At 43.9% G+C, this 20,323-nt stretch overlaps 1 protein-coding gene across 5 annotated transcripts in view; it reads left to right on the plus strand.

The window, feature by feature from the left end:
• Positions 1-20,323, plus strand: part of LOC132916389 (3-phosphoinositide-dependent protein kinase 1) — a 408,115-nt gene that overhangs the window by 146,278 nt on the left and 241,514 nt on the right. For all 5 annotated transcript variants that reach the window (XM_060976328.1, XM_060976330.1, XM_060976329.1 and 2 more), the window contains one exon: positions 2,502-2,540. In XM_060976328.1, the coding sequence (XP_060832311.1) occupies positions 2,502-2,540 (39 nt within the window). The remainder of the gene's footprint in view (positions 1-2,501; positions 2,541-20,323) is intronic.

Raw genomic sequence — 20,323 nt, forward strand, 5'->3', positions numbered from 1 at the left:
AAGGATTTCGCATGCGATCAAGCCCTTTTCACCCGAGTACCTGCGTCTAGATTGTAATAAAAATGTAACGCGGAGATAGCGATCAGAATTAAAGCGAACGTTCTTGTTTCGACCGCCGATCGTTTGAATCGTAAAAAGTGGTTTCATTAATTAAAAAAAAAAAAAAAAAAAAAAAAAAAGAAAGAAAAAAGGGAGGAGAACATGGCAGGGAAGCGGAAATCCGTCGACCCATTTCGATTACCCTCTTTTGAACCTCCTTCGTGTAAAATTAAACAAGATCGTCTGCGATCTGACCATCAGAATATGTAAATCCATCGAATGAAACCCCTTTTTTTCGTTTTTTCTTCCTGCCTTTCTTGACTTGCTTTTTATAAACTCGGCTGGATATTCGAAGCCGTGCCTCTTTTTGGGCAAGAGGTAAGCATGAGATTTTATTCGAACTATTATGATTCGTCGTTACCAATAACACGACTGTAGTAATAACAAGCAACCTTGACCATCAGCGACGCAACTTCGATGACCCTCTGTAATCTTCGAATGACCTAAAGCGTTAATAAATATCTGTAACTTTCTGTAACAGTAATACGTTCGTCTCGGTCGGCATTATATTCAGAAATCTTCTGCATTAAGCGTGATACATGCTGGATTATGGTCCTACGAATGGCTAACTTTAAGTCACCTGAACGGCAGAATGCCTGGAATGAAAAAGATCGAGTTCATTTTTCCAGAGAGTCTGGAAATTACGCGAAGAATGTATACAGGTTCTCTTTGTGGGCATTTGTCACCGCCATATTCAGCTGTCGACTTCCAAGGCTATTCAACGTGAAATTTTCTCGGAGGATTTATCCAATCCCGTCAGGAACGAGCGAGCTTGTACCTAACTACGTACTTCTCTTATGAAAGGGGAGAAATGCAACATCATGCGATTCGATGTTAATTTAACAATTGTCCAGCAACGACTGGACATACAAAAAAGGTACAGATTTGTTTCTAAATCCTTTGCGCAGCACGAAAAATTCGACGAATCAACGAAACCTTCTGTACCGAAATTCGCGTTCTCTAAATGCCTCTGTCGATCATGTTCCAAGCATATGAGTATTATTCGAGTAAATAGTTCTCTTATCGTGTTCTTTAATTGCTTCATTCTCTTATCCTTATCAGTCCGTGATAGTATCAACGTTGTTTCCTTTTGATGGTAGTTTTGGAGATTGAAGTAATCCTCGCAACCACAGTTAGCGTTTCACGAGCAAAATCGAAATCGACTAGGTTTACGGACAAAGCTCCGTTTCGAGGCACTTCGTTTTTCTTGTCATCGCGTCTACAAAATTCTGCGAGTTTCTTCTTAGCAATCGTTCGAAATTCTTCGAATATTGCGAAGTTGGCGATACAGCGAAAACAGTGTGCGCGTGTCCGATGCATCGTGAGGATGCCACGTGTTTTGCGCAAAACGTGAGCTCGAAGTTCATTAGCACCGCCACGCGCCAATGGCCAGGGCCGTTGCACGCTGGCGCCGAAGGCGCGAGTTGGCGCGTCACGCCGCGCCGCGTCGTAAACGATGAAAGAGACGCGGGATCAAGGGACGTGTAAGAAAGAATTCTTTCCGACGTTTGCACGTGACTGCTGCGCCGCGACGGGAGAATTCATGCTCATCAAATTCTTTCACCGCCGGCAAATATTACGTCGTGTTCCGATCTCTTTTCTTTTTCCTCATCCTTTTCTCGCTTTTTGTCCACCTCGAACAGAGCGACGGTTGTTGAATTGAAAATTCGGTCGATTTTGTTTTCCCTATGGAAAAAGATCTTAGCAAGGTAGGAGTTCTCTACTTTTCAGAGTAGTTCGTGCGATGAATCAACTCGATGAATCGTAGCCTGATATACTTAGCCGGGTAATTTGTTAAGAATCACGAGAAATTGCTGTGTACATGTTCCTTAGTAAAAAAGACGATGGAGAGATAGCAACGTTGAAATGAAAAACTGACAAACCTTTGTTCAATGACACGCGATATTATAATCAGAATCTCAACCAATAATATCCTTGATATTAAATTTCTGTTATATTAAATTCTTGGATATGGCGAACTATCGGTTATCATGTTTTTTCTCTTTATCATTGTATGTGCGTATATTACAGGATTCTCGGCGATGTGTATCAGCAACAACGTGAATACGTGATATCGACTTCGTGTTTCGCGAGAATACTGCGTAGTAAAGCATGTGCTCGACCGTTTTCAACATTCAATCGATCGTCATGCGATCGTCGAGTTGTTCCCGGAGAACGTGCCGCTCTCGTTTCCAAAAGGTCGATCGCCTGTTCAACGTTTGACGCAGCGTCCTTCTCGACGGTTGAAAATAAAAACGATGACCACGAAAAAAACCGGGCGGACGCGTCGGAAAGTTTTCGTAACCGGATCTGAACGCGATGCGTGCCGCTAAATTTAACGCGCCCTCCACCGTTAAGCAACACCAATTAACTCGTGTCTTTCTCCATTTTTTTCGTTTCAGTTGGAGGAATGCGAGACGCCGGACGATTCGCCGGTCAAGGTAAGTACAAAATGAACAATCTTCCGTTACGAGTATCTCTTTTTTTATGACATTCGGGTATCACAGGTACGAATGATGCTCAGTTTATTATATCGTGCAATCTCAAGTTCAATGATCGAGTATTGTTAATTGTCTCGGTATTCGAACATTTAAGTGCTGAATTCTTAACATTTAAAAAAGCTGTCGTTTTGTAAAGGGGATCTTATTAATGTTATCGTGGATGAAATTTCACTGCAGAATATGTTTTTCACTTGAAAAGTAACGTTTTCGTATTTAGAAGAATCAGATCAGAAAGATGCAATTTATATTATTATTCGATATTAAACAGATGAAAAATTAAGAAGCCACGGTTTGTGCCTCGAACGATTCACTTGATATTCGAGAGAAGTAATTATTATGGCAGCTGAAAGAGAAAAATCAGATTCCTTTAAATTGAAACGATAATCGTTAACAGTCGTAATCGATTTGTTGGCTGGAGAGTCGACTTCCATCGATCGACTATCAGTTTCAGTTCCGAGAAGTGGTTAAAAATTGGCCGCGTAAAAATATCTTCCGCGACGACCCACTTTTGCCCGTTGATGCGTCGAGATTGCATCCGCAGCGCAGGAATACGCCATTGCTCCCGTCCTTTCCTCTTCCGCAATATCGCCGTTCGCCCGATTTATATTAAATATCCGACTGTGCTCGATCTCGACGAGGACTCGCGCACGTTCGGCACCGAGCGGCGAATGCAATTACCAGCGCATCGATGCCGAAACTAGGCCAGCCCCTAAGAGTGCCATTCTCCCTGCGAGGGTGCGGGCTTGCCAATCGGATGGACCTAACTAGGGGATGAATAGCGTAGCACTTTTCGACGAAGAACAGATTAAACCATGCCTTTTGATACGACGAATGAATTGATATAATAACTGGTATATTTCTCTTTCTCTTCTTTATAGATATAAAAATTGGAATAAGAAGGACTTTGCGTCGATGTTAGAATTTGCAATTAAACAATGATTACAGAACAATGTTTGAAGCTTCCTGTTAAGTTCGATGAGGAGAAAATACGATGGATCGAGTTCAAGTTGTCTATTGTCAGAATATAATAAACGAATGCTATGGATTTTTTGAATCACGTAGGTTTCACATTCGTCGAAATGGGTTATGAACCATAAACGTCTGGTATCTGGGGCGATTTTTGGCGCGTGCATCCTCCGTCGCAAGGAAGTCTCGGTAAGACGTTCTCACCACCCTCTCGTGGGCCTTCAATTACTGCAGGGACGACGCGACACCCTCTCCTTGCCTCTTCGCGACAGGTAGCGCGGGCCTGACGTAAAGTATGACGCGCGGAGTAATTTTAATTACGCGATGCAGCAGGCCTGAATTGTTGCTACCAGCAGCTTCAGACATATTGGACTAATTCACGTCATTCGGGCGACACTTATTAAACCCGGGAATGCCGTCAGCCTTAATCCTCGTAGAATGCAAGATGAGCTGCACGCTAAGGGACGGGGATTAAAGGAGAGCAAGGGCGATGGAGAACCGAGGGAACAGCTCAGAGAGGACGTGATAATCTCCGAAGCGAGTCGTTCTCTGGCAAAGTCCTGGCGAACTTTCTGCCAGAGTTCTTCACCTCTTCTTCCACTCTACTTTCGAATAATGGAGCCGCCCGCTAGTTTCGTTCAGTCTGCCAACGAATCGTTGATTGTCGTTCTACATTTTTCGTTATCCTTCCTTATCGCGATGTCTTTTGCGTCACACCATGGTATAGAAAGAAACGTGGTGAACGAGTCCACGTGGATCGTTACGCCTGATGATTCTGTCGTTATTTAAATTGAGATGACCAAAGCTGATGTGCGAATTCGTCACTTTCCTTTTTGATAATGTTTAGCTGTTGGAATTGTTTCGCATCTTCTTTCCAAATAATAACGCATGGTGTTATACAAGGTGTTTCAGAATGTTGATGGCAAACTTTGGAAGACTATCGTCGAAACCAAGCGAAGAGAAAGTTCTGCTCGTTCTAAAAGATATCATTGATTTCGGAGTTATAAGACAGTTACCCTGAATATAGTCTGTATGTTTCATATTCCCGTTCTCAACCGTTGTTGAAGGACTAGGACGTGATACACGCAACTGTAGATACGAGGATCGACAAGAGTACGAAGGCGAATTAAAGGGGACGACACCGTGGCCGGGAAAAGAGCGGAGCCCCGTAATAATTGCTCTGCTTTGGACTACGGTAACGAAGGCGAAACAAAACGCTGCACGATATAATCGCTGAATAATAATCGGTACGTGCGTCGTTATCGGGCGAGGATAACGAGCGCTATCGTTAAGTTTTAATGAGCGCTAGCCCTAAATTAATATAACGATCCTCCCGCGGACCGTGACGGACCACGCCGCGCCGCGCCGGAGTCCCGTGACGTGACACGGTGACCACACCGCGTGACGACATTACCTTCGCGGGACGCGCCTACCTACGTTTCCATTAATGCCCGACAATTGTCGCAATTACCTCTAAATTATTAATTAATTGCAGTGCCGTCCGCCCTATAACACGTTACTCTTCCCATCCTCTCTGGCATCAATATCTACGCCCATTTCCAGAGACGATTTCTCTCGTGTTCGACGAGGTTGTTAATTCGTAAGGCACTGGTCCGCGCGAATCTTAACTTTGAATCAACTAGATTTGAATTTTGCCAAGTTAAAATCTACTAATTCTCAAAATTATGGTAATTACTTACTAAAGTTCCATGATGGATCGCGTATGCTTTCCCCTTGAAGTCATCCCACGCTTCGTTTCCACGATACTCTTTGTTCTAAAAATCCAGCCATTCGAAGAATCGCGCGTGAGCTATCGATGTCAATTAACGACGAGGCATGTTCGTTGGTTAAAGTTATCCGTCTAGGTAATTAGTGATTAATTGAAGGATCGTCCCTTAAAGCGGCGTGGTTCACGACTCGACCAACACGCTTCTTCGTCATCGCTGAATCGACTCGGCTAATTGGCTGTAATTAGCGCGCTGCCCACTCGATTCTTCGCGTTATCAGCAGTTCCCGCGATCGCTGTAGCTTTTGACAGGCAAATCGAACGCGTTCTGCTCAGGGATCCGGTTTCACAGAGTGGAAATTTCGCAGCCACAAACATGTACACGAGAGCACGCGTGTGGAGCTCTAAATTCGAATTACGGTGGTTGAAACGATTGTCTTTTGGCCCTCGCGTGATCGTCGTTGAAAATTTTAACCGTGGAGAGTCTGCGTGATTATATTGTCATAGAAATTGCTGAGACCAGTGTATCATTTACTACGAAAGCAAGCTAATAATGTAACATCCATAATTGACGATAGCTCATTACTGAAATTTCGACGCGTCATCATCGTCGCTGTACCTGCCACAGCTGTGAAGCCCGTACGTGTTATTATCCGATATTCTAACAGAATTACGAGTTTCAATATCATTATTAATAATGATAATAATCTGTTAGCCTAAAGGCACGATTCGCACTACTTTTCTGCCATTGAACTTAACGCAGATCAATAACTCTTAGAATTCGTTCAACGTTCTTCTTCAAGAATTTAACGTTCGTTAAACTGTGTAGAACGAACTCGCGAAAGAAACATAAACATCCGCTAACTTGGATCGTTCCAAGAGAATCGACTCTATAAACTGTGTCAAAGACCTAACCGCGGTTGTCGGGTACTTTGGTTAAATTTTGTCCTCCACCTGTTCCTCTTGAAGCAGCGAAAAAAAGATTAAAATTCCGACCTCGACTGGAAGACCCGGTAATCTAACAGCGGGAGTCGCCTCGTGACTTTGTCTCCCGCTGTTCCACCGCATTTTCAGCAACGTTTCGAGCAAATAAGAGTCGGGACACGTTCGTTCTGGTCATAAAGAGCCGCATCTGGAAAAAAAAGCATCACCGGCGAATCTCTGATCCAGAACGTCGTTCAATTTAGCGGCGGTGCGACGGCGAGGTTAGCGGCGCGAGTAATTTCTTCGAGACGAAAGAATAGCCGGTTTAATTGCGTTGGGGCGCGGTCGGCCGAGCTTGTAAATAACATCAGACGCTATAACACGATTCGCAGTGGTCTAGCAAGGACGAGGGAAAGGAAGGGAGGACGCCGAGATCTATTCCGCAAGGGGGAAGAAGTGGAACTGAAAACGGCCGGTGAGCCCAGCTCGAGACACTTCCTCCAGGTTAGGCACGTAAACTGTGCGGAGCTAACGTTAGCCTTCAGACGTTGTTTCCGGAGGGAAGCCACCGACTTCCCTTCTTCTGCGCCTCGTATGCTCGATCTTGTCCCCCTTTTCCTGTATACACGCGTGGCTAAGTCCCAGCCTGCGTTCTTCCTCCAGCCTTTTAGCTTCTGAACGAACCTTCGAACACTGGAACCTCGTTTATCCGAACAGATCGGAGGATCAGGCAGTTCGGATAAGTGCGACCAGTTCCGATAACAAAGTCCTCTCCAGCTCTTCTTACTAGCTCGGGTAATAGGATTTCAACTTCTTCGACGTGCATATAGAATTTCCTTCGAAAATTCTTAATATTAGTTTTAGTCGACATTGACTGTTATAAATGAAAATTTTTAATGAACTTATCGTAAAAACACAAGCTGTGACTTTTCTCGTGATCGACTAAACTTGTTGGCCAAAATGTAATTTGTAATTCGTTTTCTACGTGGTAGATCAGACTGTCAGAATTCGAACATTGGGAAACTTCTTCTACTATTGCCATATTTCCCATTTCCATTACCACGTTTGATGGATCATTGAAACGAGCTGTTTTATAAATAGCCGAGGTCTACTAGTCCAACTTCTTTTTCCAATAGTCGCTGTTTGTGACGTGCAGTACGCTCAGGTGTGACGTAGATGCATTTGTTTAACTTTTCACTCGCTGATTCTCTGTCACGGATTAAGTGCATAGCGTGATTCAAGCTTCGACTCGATAATGGATGTTTGCGACGTAGATCCATAGAATGAAGTTTGCCTTTGCATAAACAGACTTGACAGATCTTCAGTACGAATGGAATTGCTGGGAATGCCGTGGCAAGATGTCGTGGATCTACCTCCATTACGTGGAACAGTCGCATAAAACTGGAAAGATGCTCGATCTAAATGAGCTGTAACCAAGTAGAAAAGAACTTTCTTCTTTTAATCCAAACGTCTCCAAACTACGAATAAACTTCCGTAATCATCTTCCACGCTTTAAAATAAAATGATACCACGATATGCTTTTTTCTAGTTTAGCTGGATTTTTTTTTTCGATCGGGGCCACGCCAAGAGAGAGTTAGAGAAAGAGAGTCCTCGCATACATAATTCATGGAAAGACTTGCGGCGAAGTTGGTTGACATAACCGCGGCGTAACGCGTCGTAATGCGTCATAATGTATAATAATGCATCGTAGCCAGCGTAGCGTAATGCATGAAAATGGTCCTGCCGCGAGTGGCTTTCTTTATTTCATCGCCGCCATTAAATGCGCCGTGATTTCCTGCTGGCACGGCGTAATCTAATTTCGCGGCTTGCTCGCGCAATTATTGCCCACCCTCTGCCATTCTCTCCTACCCCGCGAGAAGGTTCGCGCGATACGTCGCTTTAATGGCCATTATTAGAACCGTATGGAACACGCTCCTGAAACTTCCTACGTGTAATTGTTGAAACTCGATCGTACAATCGTTAGTGTTATCGGTTTTTGGCGGAAAAGGTTCGTGTCTACGAAAGATGCTATCTGTACGTATACATACATATCTACATGGCTGTTTGGCTTCTAAAATGTTAATTACAGAAGAAACTAGTCACGTATTTTATAGTGCCAAAATTTACAAAAATACAGTTAATCAATTTGACTTTTGAGCCATTTGAATTATTTAGTCTGGTATTTTCAATATCGAAATGAATTTTCATCCTGTTGAAGTGATCGCCACTTATAAGAAAACTACATCTGATCTTCGGTTTTCTCAAGCGCTAAAGTCATCGATAGCGCATAGACAAAAGAATGCGTCGATGACAGACCATAAGCGGTACACGTGCGACGTTGGCTTCAGGGTTTTTTTAGTCTCAGGGTGACATTGCTAGCGTGCGGATCTGGACCAGCTTACATTGTATTCCACACTTTGTACTTTAATATTCACATCGAATAACCTTAACATATCCGATAGTTTCATTAGTATCGAAGATCATGTGATAACCTTATTTCACTCGGAATTATATCGAATAGATAGAATAATTTTTACGCGGAATGTAAAGACGATTCCGACACTATAGAATGAACGGCGCGTAGTCAAGCGGCCATTAATGCTTTGCCGTTTCGCGAAATAACGCGGCGTCGTTGCTCGTTAAATATGCTAATACACGGAAACTTAGCGTAAAGTATAGTTATTAGGGTCGTTCAGATCATAGCGAGGAAGCAGAACGACAAGGAAGAGACAGAGGGAGAATATATATATACCTATCGTGCTGTTCTTCCTTGGTTACGACGACAAATAGCTTAGAATAATTTAAGCGTCCGCCAGATACAGACCAAATGTTTATATTGCGATACCACGGTGGTCAAACACTGCTCGAAAGTGCAATATTGAACGATCAAACGGCGTGACGGAGATTTCTAACTCGAAGCAGCATAATTTCGTATTGATGCGCAAATACGTTGTCGAGCGATTCGCGAACGCTTATCACGCGGAAAATTGCAGGAACACCGTAGTTTGCGGAAACGAGTTTACTCGATTATCTCGACAGATTGCAACGATAAATCGAGTCGAAATTGCGGTTTACGTTCTCGTTCTGTGTCGTGATTACACGAACGATCTGTATTTAGAACGACACAAAAGAAATCCAGTGACCATTTGTTGTGTACGACGTTGAGCTCGCGACGCTTTCTAGAGTCGCGACTGCGATTGAAAAACGAGATGACCATCGAGATCGGATATCAACGAGGATAGCAGGGAAGATCGAGGAGTAGCGAGAATGAATTTCGATTCGATATTGCTGCGAGCAAAGTCCACGCGTAAATGTAACCAAGTCTGTTACTCGAGACGCGCGGTGTCCACGTGAGCGAGAAAATGCATTGCAAACATCAATAGGGGCACAGTGTCGCGGAAGAAAAAATAACCTGCCACGTGTAGAACGATACAGACACGTGTGAAAATTTGTGCGCACCATGTTCCTCGTTACTGTACGAAACTCGATGGCACAGTATAATCCGCCTCCTTTTTGTTATGTTAACATTAACTTGACCTTAACAGAACACTGTACAATTGTGAAGCTTGTTGTTGATTAGAATATATTTTGCTTGGATAAATCCTAATGTATATAAGACGCCAACAGTGTTACAACTAAAACACAGAAACTTGCATTAGTGTACAAGTTGAATTTCAGTGCTAGCTACTGCAACTTTTAACACCAACAAATTCAACATTAACAGAACAATGCACAGCATGTTTAGAATTCCTCGTATAATGAATAATACAGTGTATATATTTACGAATTTATCAACACTTAGAATTAATTCCGTGGCTGGACGGGAGGGTAATACCGTGAATCGGCATCCACTGTCCACCATTTTCGAGATTCGAGAAGAATATAAATTCCTACGGAGGAACGATCATACTGTAGAGATCTATGTGGTACAGTATTAAAGAAACGCATAGAGATCTAGATATTTCTCCTCTACATATTTCACGCAATGCTTGTTAACCAATACGCTTCGCGAAGAGCGCTGCGGTGTGTTTTAGTATTATTGTAGACACATATGGACTTTCCCATGGGAATCGTTAAGTTGACAACTGGCGTCACTGTACCCCTGTTTAATCTTCTTTTTTGGCCTAATTTCGCACGGAGGCTCGCGAGGACACCGTTCTGACGTAAATGCTAGTCTGTCTCATGGGATTCGAATTTCAATGGTCAGCAAAGAACATTTTATTTCCAGCAACAGAGTTCAGTCTGTTTATGAAGAAATGGCCCATAAAATTGTAATTTTTTATTGCTGTTACATAGAAATTATTCCTAAAATAAATTCATAAAATAATCTCCGATCAATTTGTGTAATATTTTTTATTCGATATTGTGAAATATATTAGCACGTGTATCGTTTCTTCTCAAAGCCGTTACTATTTAAAATAATTCAGTCTTTTATTAGAAAAGCATCAACGCCATTAGAGAAGATTTCAAAGGATAAAACTGACAAATTACAAAAATAATGTTCAACTATCGTTCCTTGGCAAGATAATAATTTGTAAACCTCCGAGTAGCTTCTCGCCTTTTTGGAAAACTTATTTAAGCTGTGTCGCTATTGTAGGACGTGTATGATCATAAGAGACGGACAAAGGTAATATCTCAAAGGAAAATCAATACGAAGCTGTCATATCAGCTCGAGAATTTAGCCTTTTACTTGGAAAGCCAAAGTTTCGTGTCGCGAGACAAATCCTGTAGCACGCTCGCGATGCGACGCGACAATTGGATCGGCAACTCCAGCATCGCGCGTTGCTTGGTCTATTAATATGCTAGAAGCGCGTGCTATAAATTCTATTTCAAACCAACCCCGAGAGCATCCTTGAGAGGCAAGGACAATCGATCCGCCGTCCCCGTGAGGCGCACGCGAGCCACACGCGAGCGGCGCGTATATTCGTTCCCGTAGATCGTCACGGCGACTCTTTCTGAAATATTCACCTTTTCGTTCCCGCGTCGATTGGCCCTGTCTAATTCCTCCCTCTACCTCTCTGTTCACCCCTGTTGCTTTTTTCACGAACTCGTCTCCGAGATTGGACTTTGAATTTTTATGGAAGCACTCGGCACCGCCACTGTTTTATCCCGTCTTTTCTCTTTTTTTCATAAGATTGAATCGTATAAAATGTACGCACGTTACTCGCAGATTGACAATGGCAAGCGTGAAAAATTTTGTCGCCACGTTGCTCAGACGTACAGGTAATTGAATAAAAATTTCGAATGACTTTCTGCGTTTTGAAAGTGTTTTCTGAATATAGCTAAGGATTTCATTTTACGACGCTATCCTGGCGGAACAACAGTAAATGGAGTATAAAATTATTACTTTCGCAGCAAAGCGGCGATTTTACGAACGCTCGTCGCGGTCCCACCATGGCAAAATGTCCTTTCGTGATTTCATTCGATTACCGAGTTAAAAGTTCGCTGTTAATCGCACAAGCTACTCCACTATCCTATCTCAAAAGGTCCCTTCTAATATCGTGTAACATCGTCAACAACGATGTACCATTTATCTCCGGGCAAGTTGATCGAAGCGAGCGAGTGATCGCGAAAGACAATTTCGCGTGATCAAATCCTCATCCGTGAACGGGGCGCGCGTTCATATCTGTCAATGGCCAGCCAGACAACGACAAAGCGACGCGGAAAATCGGCCGTGTACGCGATAGAAACCGAATTACCGATCCCTTTGACAGAGTCCATTAGCATCGACTGGCTCCGATTGAAGCTACCCAAATTCGCTACCAGTGACGTCAGACTTCCTGCCCATATAGTTAACACTCTGTCGTGGTATGTATACGTGATACGGAACAACGTGATGCGTAATTCAGAGAGGCAAGAAAACACGCGTGTCTGCACGCATTGCGCGCGAAACTGGCGGCGAAACGGACCTATTTATAGCGAGCGTACAGGGGTGTACGAACGGGACTTCAATTAGCGAGAGTAACCGCAATTTGCTCTTAGTACTTGAGCAGCGGCCGGCGTTCAATGATAGCCTCGATCACGGCCAATTTGTTGATGAATTTTCGTATAATAGTCGACCCGTTAATTACATAATGCCATGCTCTGGCTGGGAAAGTTAACGGTCAACTTTGATGCCTGGTGATTTTTCGTCAGCCACGCGAACCTACCATGGTCCACGATTTAATTATTATTCTTCGACTTGTTTGCAGTAGTATCGACGATTGCGCATCGAGCTCCGACTTTACCCTGACAATAGTGCACATGGTTACATGATTAAAATTGATTTCGAACTCCACCCGCATTGACCACTCGAAAACCTCTCTCGACTGTCTCTGATCAATTTTAATGCGCGCCACTGGTTACAAACGTTTCTCTGCGGCGAGGAACACAGAGAGGGAGGAGCTCTTGCCGCGCTACTCGTAACCCCTTGATTTCCGCGCTCTCTGTTGGTCGATTTGAATATCGCTCGAATATCGCTCGAAACTTGATGGAATTTGATTAATGAAATAACTACATATATCGATCGTGACGCGTGCGTTTTTGTTGCGCACAAATGTCGAGTTGCAAGATTTTACGCGATAAATATCTTCTAATTCTCGATCGTCACGCTCCTGTGCTTTTTTAATTCGTCCAATTTACTATACGAAACTTGCTAAATTAATTACAATTACCGCAGAAAGTAAACGGACGAGATACGGTTCTCGATTGCAGGTGCACGCGAGCACGATCCTCGCGTCCAAACGGAGGGGTATCGCGGTGGTATCTGGCGGCATTACGGCGATGAAAACAGCCGGAAATATGAAATAGCCTAACAGTAACATTACGCGCTGGCGAGTTTCCTCGTGCCAGAGAAAATGGCGCGTTAACAGAGTTCGTTACTCGAAACGATGCGTAGAAAAAGTAGCGATCACAATCGAAAGATACCACTGCGAAACGTCTTGCGTGTAAACACGATTCCAATGAAATTGCCAATTAATCTGTAAACATGCAAGCCAATTAATCCGCACTGGTCGAGGCTGGCTTTCGTTTACGAACAGCTGAGCGGAAAACGAATGAACTGATTACTCTGTGTCGCGAGACGAAACGTATTACTGTCACACCATTTAGTTCGCTCTGCATTACGAACTGATCTCCAATCTCTGAATAATCTCCATTCGATAATTGAGCTACTTAAGAGATAGATACACTGGTCAGCTGCATAAATTGAGAAGCAGGAAAAAACGATGATGCAACGATTCGTAACAGTCTGTATCGTCTGGTCGATTAATTTTGTTGCTGTTCGAAGCTATACATAAAAGTATAAAAAGTATTTCGCTGATCTCACCTAACCTGTCATACACATAGGATACACATAGGAGGTACGCCGATTTCGGCATGAATTTCGTTTGCAAGAACGATCAGCTAGACGATCGGTGAATAGAAACCGATGTTATGAGCGGAATATTGAAGATCAGAAGGGACCATCCCATCGAAGTGACTTTGCCTTGCTAATTTTAACTCGATTTGAATTTCTTTGAACGAGTCGCGGTCCAAAGCCGGCCAAAACCGTCGGTATACTTTGACTGCGAGACAACTCTCTCCCCGGAATACGGAAACGACGCGACGAACTTCACGGTCTCTTGTTCGTTGGTTCCCTCGCTATCATATTCGTTTCATCTTTATTCCCCGGATAGCCGATGAAATAGCAAACATAGCGCACATTTTCCTAATTACCATCGTCCTCTCTTTAGTACCGTGTAATCTCTTAATGCCCGTTCCCTCGAAAGGAAAGACAAACGATCGAATTTATCGGCGCGAATCGTATGGAGGTGGAGTAAGCAGAAAATTCAGGCGTCCTCGAGAAACAATTTGTCCGATAGAAACATAGATCACGTGGCGCGTAGCTCGCCACGGAGGAAGACGAAGAACCAACTAGTCACGAGGCAAATCATTGTCACTTAGGGTCGAGGCGGAGGCCCACGGAGGATGTTGTTATGTTTCTCGTGATTTCATCATTAGGACGCCACTCAAGCACTCAATTCATTAGCTCGTGTCGCGACTCGGTTTGACTGGACGTATCGCGACCGACTAACGTCGAACCATGGAGGGAAAGAGGGAAAGAGAGTAAGCAGAAGCGAGGTCAGCGTCGAGAGAGCGAACGCTGTACCGTGGCACCGGCGAAAAGGCAGACAGAGAAGCGTCGTGTCGCTCTGCCTAGCACGTTCTGGCACTAAAGTTATGATTCTCTGCCTTCTATCTGTTTCCTGGCGCCGTCATACCCCCTGCAAATGGAATTAATTTCGATCGTCGATCGGTCAGTTCCATAGACTGATTCACGAGCATGTGATCGTCTCCTCTCCAGCTCGGGTCAAGCAATCTCGTTGAACTCGTGTATCGTCATCATCGCTGCCTCTCTCGTCTCGTGAATCTTTCGATCGTAACTCGACTTCCAAGACAGATGCTGGACGATTGCGAGCAAAAACGGTTCCCACGGTTAGGTCGAAGCGGTTAAAGAAGACACGCTTAATGGGAGCATGTGCATCGAAGAAGCAGATGGATCGACACCGCGTATTAATTAGGTACCGTGTTGTACGTGTACAATTATGATTAATACGTGAGATTATTCTTACACCTTAATTGCGTATCCTATAACACAAGTTACGTTATATACGTGCACATGGTTATTCGATCGTAAGACAGATGTTAATCTACCGTATTTGGCCTTACTACCGTATGAAGACATTTTCCTTTAAGACAAAATAATATTCGCCATTCGAGAAATAAGGAAAATAGCGTAGACACATTTGTTTAACGAGGAAATCTGCGAGATAAAGGAGTCGCTCTTTGCACAACCTAATACCCGGAAAGCCCGATATAGTTGGCAGAGAGTAAGACAACGTCTTCGAGAATCTTCACTTTCTTGTCTGCTTGCCCGTAACGTGGTCGGTTTGTTCGGATTCCGGACGTTCATTTCGCCCAGGGTACATGGCCGCGAAAAATTAACGAGCTCGCGTGTACCACGGGAGATAGGTACGGCTCCTTTCCCGGTCGAGGAGTCGCGTATCTTCGTTTCCTCGTCACTCGAGCGGCGGTTGTCTCCTTTTCCCGCGTGTCGCTAGATTTATGTCGACGCCGGGCCCCGTTGCCTCTCCTCTAATAAATATGCCGAGCTTTTATTGCAAGGAAGGAGAGAGGACCCTCGGTGAAACAGGAAGCGACAAAGAGGAAGAGGCAGGGAGGGCTGTGAGGGAGAGAGGAAATAGCGACAAGTGCGTACGCATTAACGGTGCGTGACTCTGGCGACACGCGATAAATGCAAATTCAGGGGAACCATCCGTGAAAATGGTACCACGTGGCGGTGGCTGATACAGCGATGGCGGAGGTGGTGGAAAGGCGAGGAAGAAGGGAAAGGGAAGACCTGCCACCGATGGACACGGTCCTCGAAACGCGTGCCAGTGTCCGCAGGGGAAACAATTGATCTTCGCTGTGTATTAAAACGCGACGGCCGTGTGTTGTGTCCTAATTCTTGTCCCGCTCGGCCTCGTTAAATAATACGGATGTTTCGTGACGTGCGCCACGCATGCAACTGCGCGCCACTGCGACGTTGATCGACCGAAAGTGGAATGACATAGTGTTTGTCAGACGCTATCCCCCAGACTGCTCGTACGATCCAGAAATTAATTTCTCTTCCTTTTGGCTCTTTGACTACATGTTAAGTTACTATAAGCGAGAACCTATACCAGGCTTTTGCGTATGAATCGCGTACGATTCGCTGGTAATAACAACTAGCATCTTAAGACGGTTGTGACTTTAAAAGTTCCTTTGAAAGCAGATTTCAAAGTGTTTAAAAATGATGTGTTTTGTTTCGTATGGAATTATTATTGATTTTATGTATTCGGTATCTGAAAGTAAATGTAGAAAGTTCGATCTTCACGTTGGAACTCCATTCGCCAGAGAAGTCCGTGCATGCGCGTAGTTGCTAACACACGATGTCATGCGCGTTGTTTACGATGCTACGAAATGTCAACGCGGCACGTTGTCAAATATGCCGATCGATAGGCGCGATCGAGGGAGTATCCGCTTGGATTCCGAGAATTTCGCGCTACGACGAAACGATTCTCGCCGATGCATGGGACGGTAGGATTCAGTAGTATGCACCCGTCTGACCAAAGTTATCGTCCATCTGGAGCGATGGGATGTGCGATTGGAATTCTCCACGGAGAAGATTTGCATTTCGTTATTATTGCACTGGATATTTTCGCGGAATTTCTTGCGTTCTTTTATTACTTCATGAGAAGAATCGTATTTTTCATACCCCGCAGTGAGTGTATTGCATTCCTGTAACTTTTGGAATGTCTTTCTTCGTACGATTGCATATTAATAGAAGTGTGCGATAAGTAACAGAGCTATACAACCAAGAAACCTTGATCTTAAACACGACTTGTATGATCTTTGACCTTCTATGATCTAACCTTTTATAATCTGTACATAACCTTAAAATAACCCTAAAATTACCTTTAACGATCTTCGAATTAGAAAGTTCAGTCTCGCTGGAATTACATTCTTCCTTGAAACGAACAGTTCACAATCGCAAGAACTTTGAAGATGCTTTAAAATGGAAGAGAAGAAATCTGTTGCGCAATTCGAATACTCCACGTTCGACGAAACAAAATCCACTCAGCCGTGCAACGGCTAGCAAAAAGTTTCCTATCGAAACACAAGGAAATACGCTTAATCGTGTTCGTGGCCAGCGGATGCTATTTCCGTAAATTTGCAATTGTAAGTTACAATTCGGGATACGAACGAATCTCGTGGAAACTTGGTCGAATCTCGTTACCGGTTGTCTACGCGCAGTCGACGTTTCATTTAACCCCCTGCGGTCGACAAACTACACCAGAATCGAGTTTCCATCGAGGTCTAGCTTCTTCATTAGCATTTTTCGGTCCCAACGACAACTGTGTTCCGCGTCCAACTAAAATCTCGAAAGCTTTATCGTTGCGATTAACAAATTCTTAATTCGCATTCCACCGATTCGATACTTCGATTCAACATCTTCTATTCGCATCTAGTACATTGAAAGCGAACGTAATACGAATTAAGGAGCACATCAAACTCTCTTCGTTCCTCTTCCTCTTTGTAGTACGACCTACCAACTATCAAGGCAGGAAAACAGGAAAACAAGCCAGCAGTGTTTCATCATCCGAAATCTGCGTTCGACAGCAATCGTCAAGTGCCCTGTTTACCATTGCATCAAGTTAATCATGGTCAGAGAGACGTACGTGAGGCTGGCCCGCGTCCAACCAACGAAACAAGAGGCGCACCTTGCGACAGCAAACAAGTTTACCCTGTGTGCATCGTCGAACGTATACAGATTGGCAGAGACTGGGCGTTGTCGGCCGAGATAAGGGCAGCTACTAGCCATTGGTCCAAAGCGACGAAACCGCGCAATCACTAGCAAACGATCGCTAGCAACTTGCCGCGTTCACCCACTCGTCGATAGAGCCACGTCAACATCGTCGTTGTACTACGACGTTCACTACGTCCTTGTGAAAGAAATTCGATTCAATGGAAATTGAAATAGGCACAGCGTTGAAATTCTCGGTGTGTAATGTCGGGGTGCAACGGGGGAGCAAGTCAAGTCCGGGAAAGAGAGAGGCACGGAATACAATGGAGAGTGACATGAATGGAATAAACTCGTCTACGTAGAGGGGAAGCACGATGATGGCCCACTGGATAAGAAACTAAGCGGAATAATAACATTGTTTAGCTGGTTGTACTTAGGAAATCCCTACGATGCCTAGGAAATGTAAAGGAAAGAGAATTTTCCTGCTTCTGGCTGACTGATACTAATTCAGGCTGAGAATTCAGGATGACGTTTAGTCAGGACCACTGACTTTCACGATATTGTATTTTTATCTTATCAAAGTGCATATTTGAAAGCTTCTTGCGCATATCCAGAGAAACAAGGATGCCACTTAGAAGCAGGAACGCACAGATTGAACGGTACAACCTGCTCGTTCAGATTATTATCTCTTTGCTGGCATTGTTCGGACAGGGTCAGTTTGCTTTCAAAATGCTCGTGTTTGCGAAGCCAGTACGTGACCAGAAATCCTCTGAATTTCGATATCAGCCTTATTTTTCCAACCACTGGCAGCGCATCAACTGGCAATATTTGCCAGCCCTACTCATTTCAGCGATATGATACGCGGTCATCGAATCGATTTGGATTCATAAGTACGTATTGAATTCGAACGCATCAAGCGTTCGTCCGTTTTTCTCCTTCCTATTTGTTCTTTTCCTTCGTTCGAACGTGTCTCGTCGATCAGTCGAATCACGAACGATCGCCTCACGCGACGAGACTCGACAGATTTCGTTTTATCGTATCATGGCTTTTGCTAATAAAGTTTGTTTCGCCGTGCTAACTTCATCGAGATGATCCGTCAAATGTTTTCGTATCGTTGGAATTTAGTCTTCGATAATGTAACATATTCGATTTAATTCCTCATTGACTTTAATGATTCTTTCTCGGAAGAGAAATTAAAGTTAAATCTCAATTTCTACGTCTGTAAGACCCCACGTGTTTATTGTTCTTCAGAACGATGTGCATCACCCTCGGGCAAGTGTAATTATTACCAATTAAGCATTTCCTATCCACATTATTAACCTATTGCTTCGTAGTCCTCTTCAATTACCATCGGCTCTGTCTCAGGCCAATAAATCATTCTTTCCATTCATCGTTCTTTCTTTATCTTTCGAACGAGGACCACGCCACGTACGCAAACGATCGTTTGCACGAAGAGCGAAAACGAATCGCACGATGTAGGTCGCGAATCTTCGCAGAGGTCGACGCAATTATTGCGTTCGCGGACTCCACGAAGATTCATGATCTTAATATAGAGGCGGGCGATATTTACGATCAAAATGGCGGTTCTTCTGAGCTCGAATTTATCACACTCGCTCGTTCCACGTAAACATCGAATTTCCGTAATTGAACGGCCATCCCCGTGGCCACGAATTCTTTGAACCTGCAGGATATAAACTTCACAGTAAAATTGATAGAAGCATGGAATTGCTTTCAGTTTGATTGCACGACTGCTGAAACGTCTAATTACCGACACCGAATCGCAATGCGCTGGTTGGTTGAGTTTATGGCAGAAATATCGTCCCTTCTTCCATCTGAAAGTTATTTCCTTTTTCATAGCAGAGAACATATTAAATTGATCCGGTCCCGATAATTTGCAATTCACTTTGCGAATATTTCCCCTGATGCAAAGTGTTTTGAGAAATATTCAGTCTTATTGGGAACAAGCTGATACGGTTAAATAGAACCACGTTGTGTGTTGCTCACCGCTTTGAAAGGTTACCGGGTCAGCAATATACGTGCGGTATCAGAATGTATGTGGAACATTCAAGAACAACATTTCGACGATGTTATCGGATGTAAAAATCGTGTTTTCTGTCTTCAGCGTGACGCGTTTTTCTTGAAATATGATGAACCGAGCACAACGAAGAATCGCTCGTAACCAAATTATAACAAATAGCTTATCACGAGCAAACTCTTGAACCAAGGTCGCTCTTTCTTCCATGATATAGTACATCGTGTTCTATATATCACATATATAGTATATAACAGCATATCGTGCATTGTCCATACTGTTCCTCTATCCACCGATACTTTCCACATCAATAATCCATCTTTGCTGATCCACTATTCCTCTCGTACTCGCCATTTTGTTTTCTTCTTTACATAACCTCAAAGTTTGGCACGTTCGGTGTGGCCGATAATTGAAATACGCAATAACGGTCGATTCATCGCGGAACTGGATTAATTATCCGAGCGAGACTCAAAATTAAGAGGAACGCTTGGTCGTTAAGCGGAGCATGTTAAAGAAAAAGGAGAAGAGTAAAAAAAAAAGAAAAATAAAAAGATGGTTAACTTGCTCGATCTCAAGGTGGAGCACGAGAGCGCGCAAGTATTAATTTAACCGAGCGTACGCGAAGCCGGTAATCGCGAATGCGTATACACGGGCTTCCGGTTTCCGGCGGCGAGGAGGCAACCTGAAGAAGGCGTCGGAGAATCACGAGACAGAAAGAGGGGGGGAAAGACGTAGCGTCTCGCGTTGCGAACGGAAGTTGAACCGCTTGG

Source organism: Bombus pascuorum, chromosome 2 (assembly GCF_905332965.1).
Source record: "Bombus pascuorum chromosome 2, iyBomPasc1.1, whole genome shotgun sequence".
Classification (NCBI taxonomy): domain Eukaryota; kingdom Metazoa; phylum Arthropoda; class Insecta; order Hymenoptera; family Apidae; genus Bombus; species Bombus pascuorum.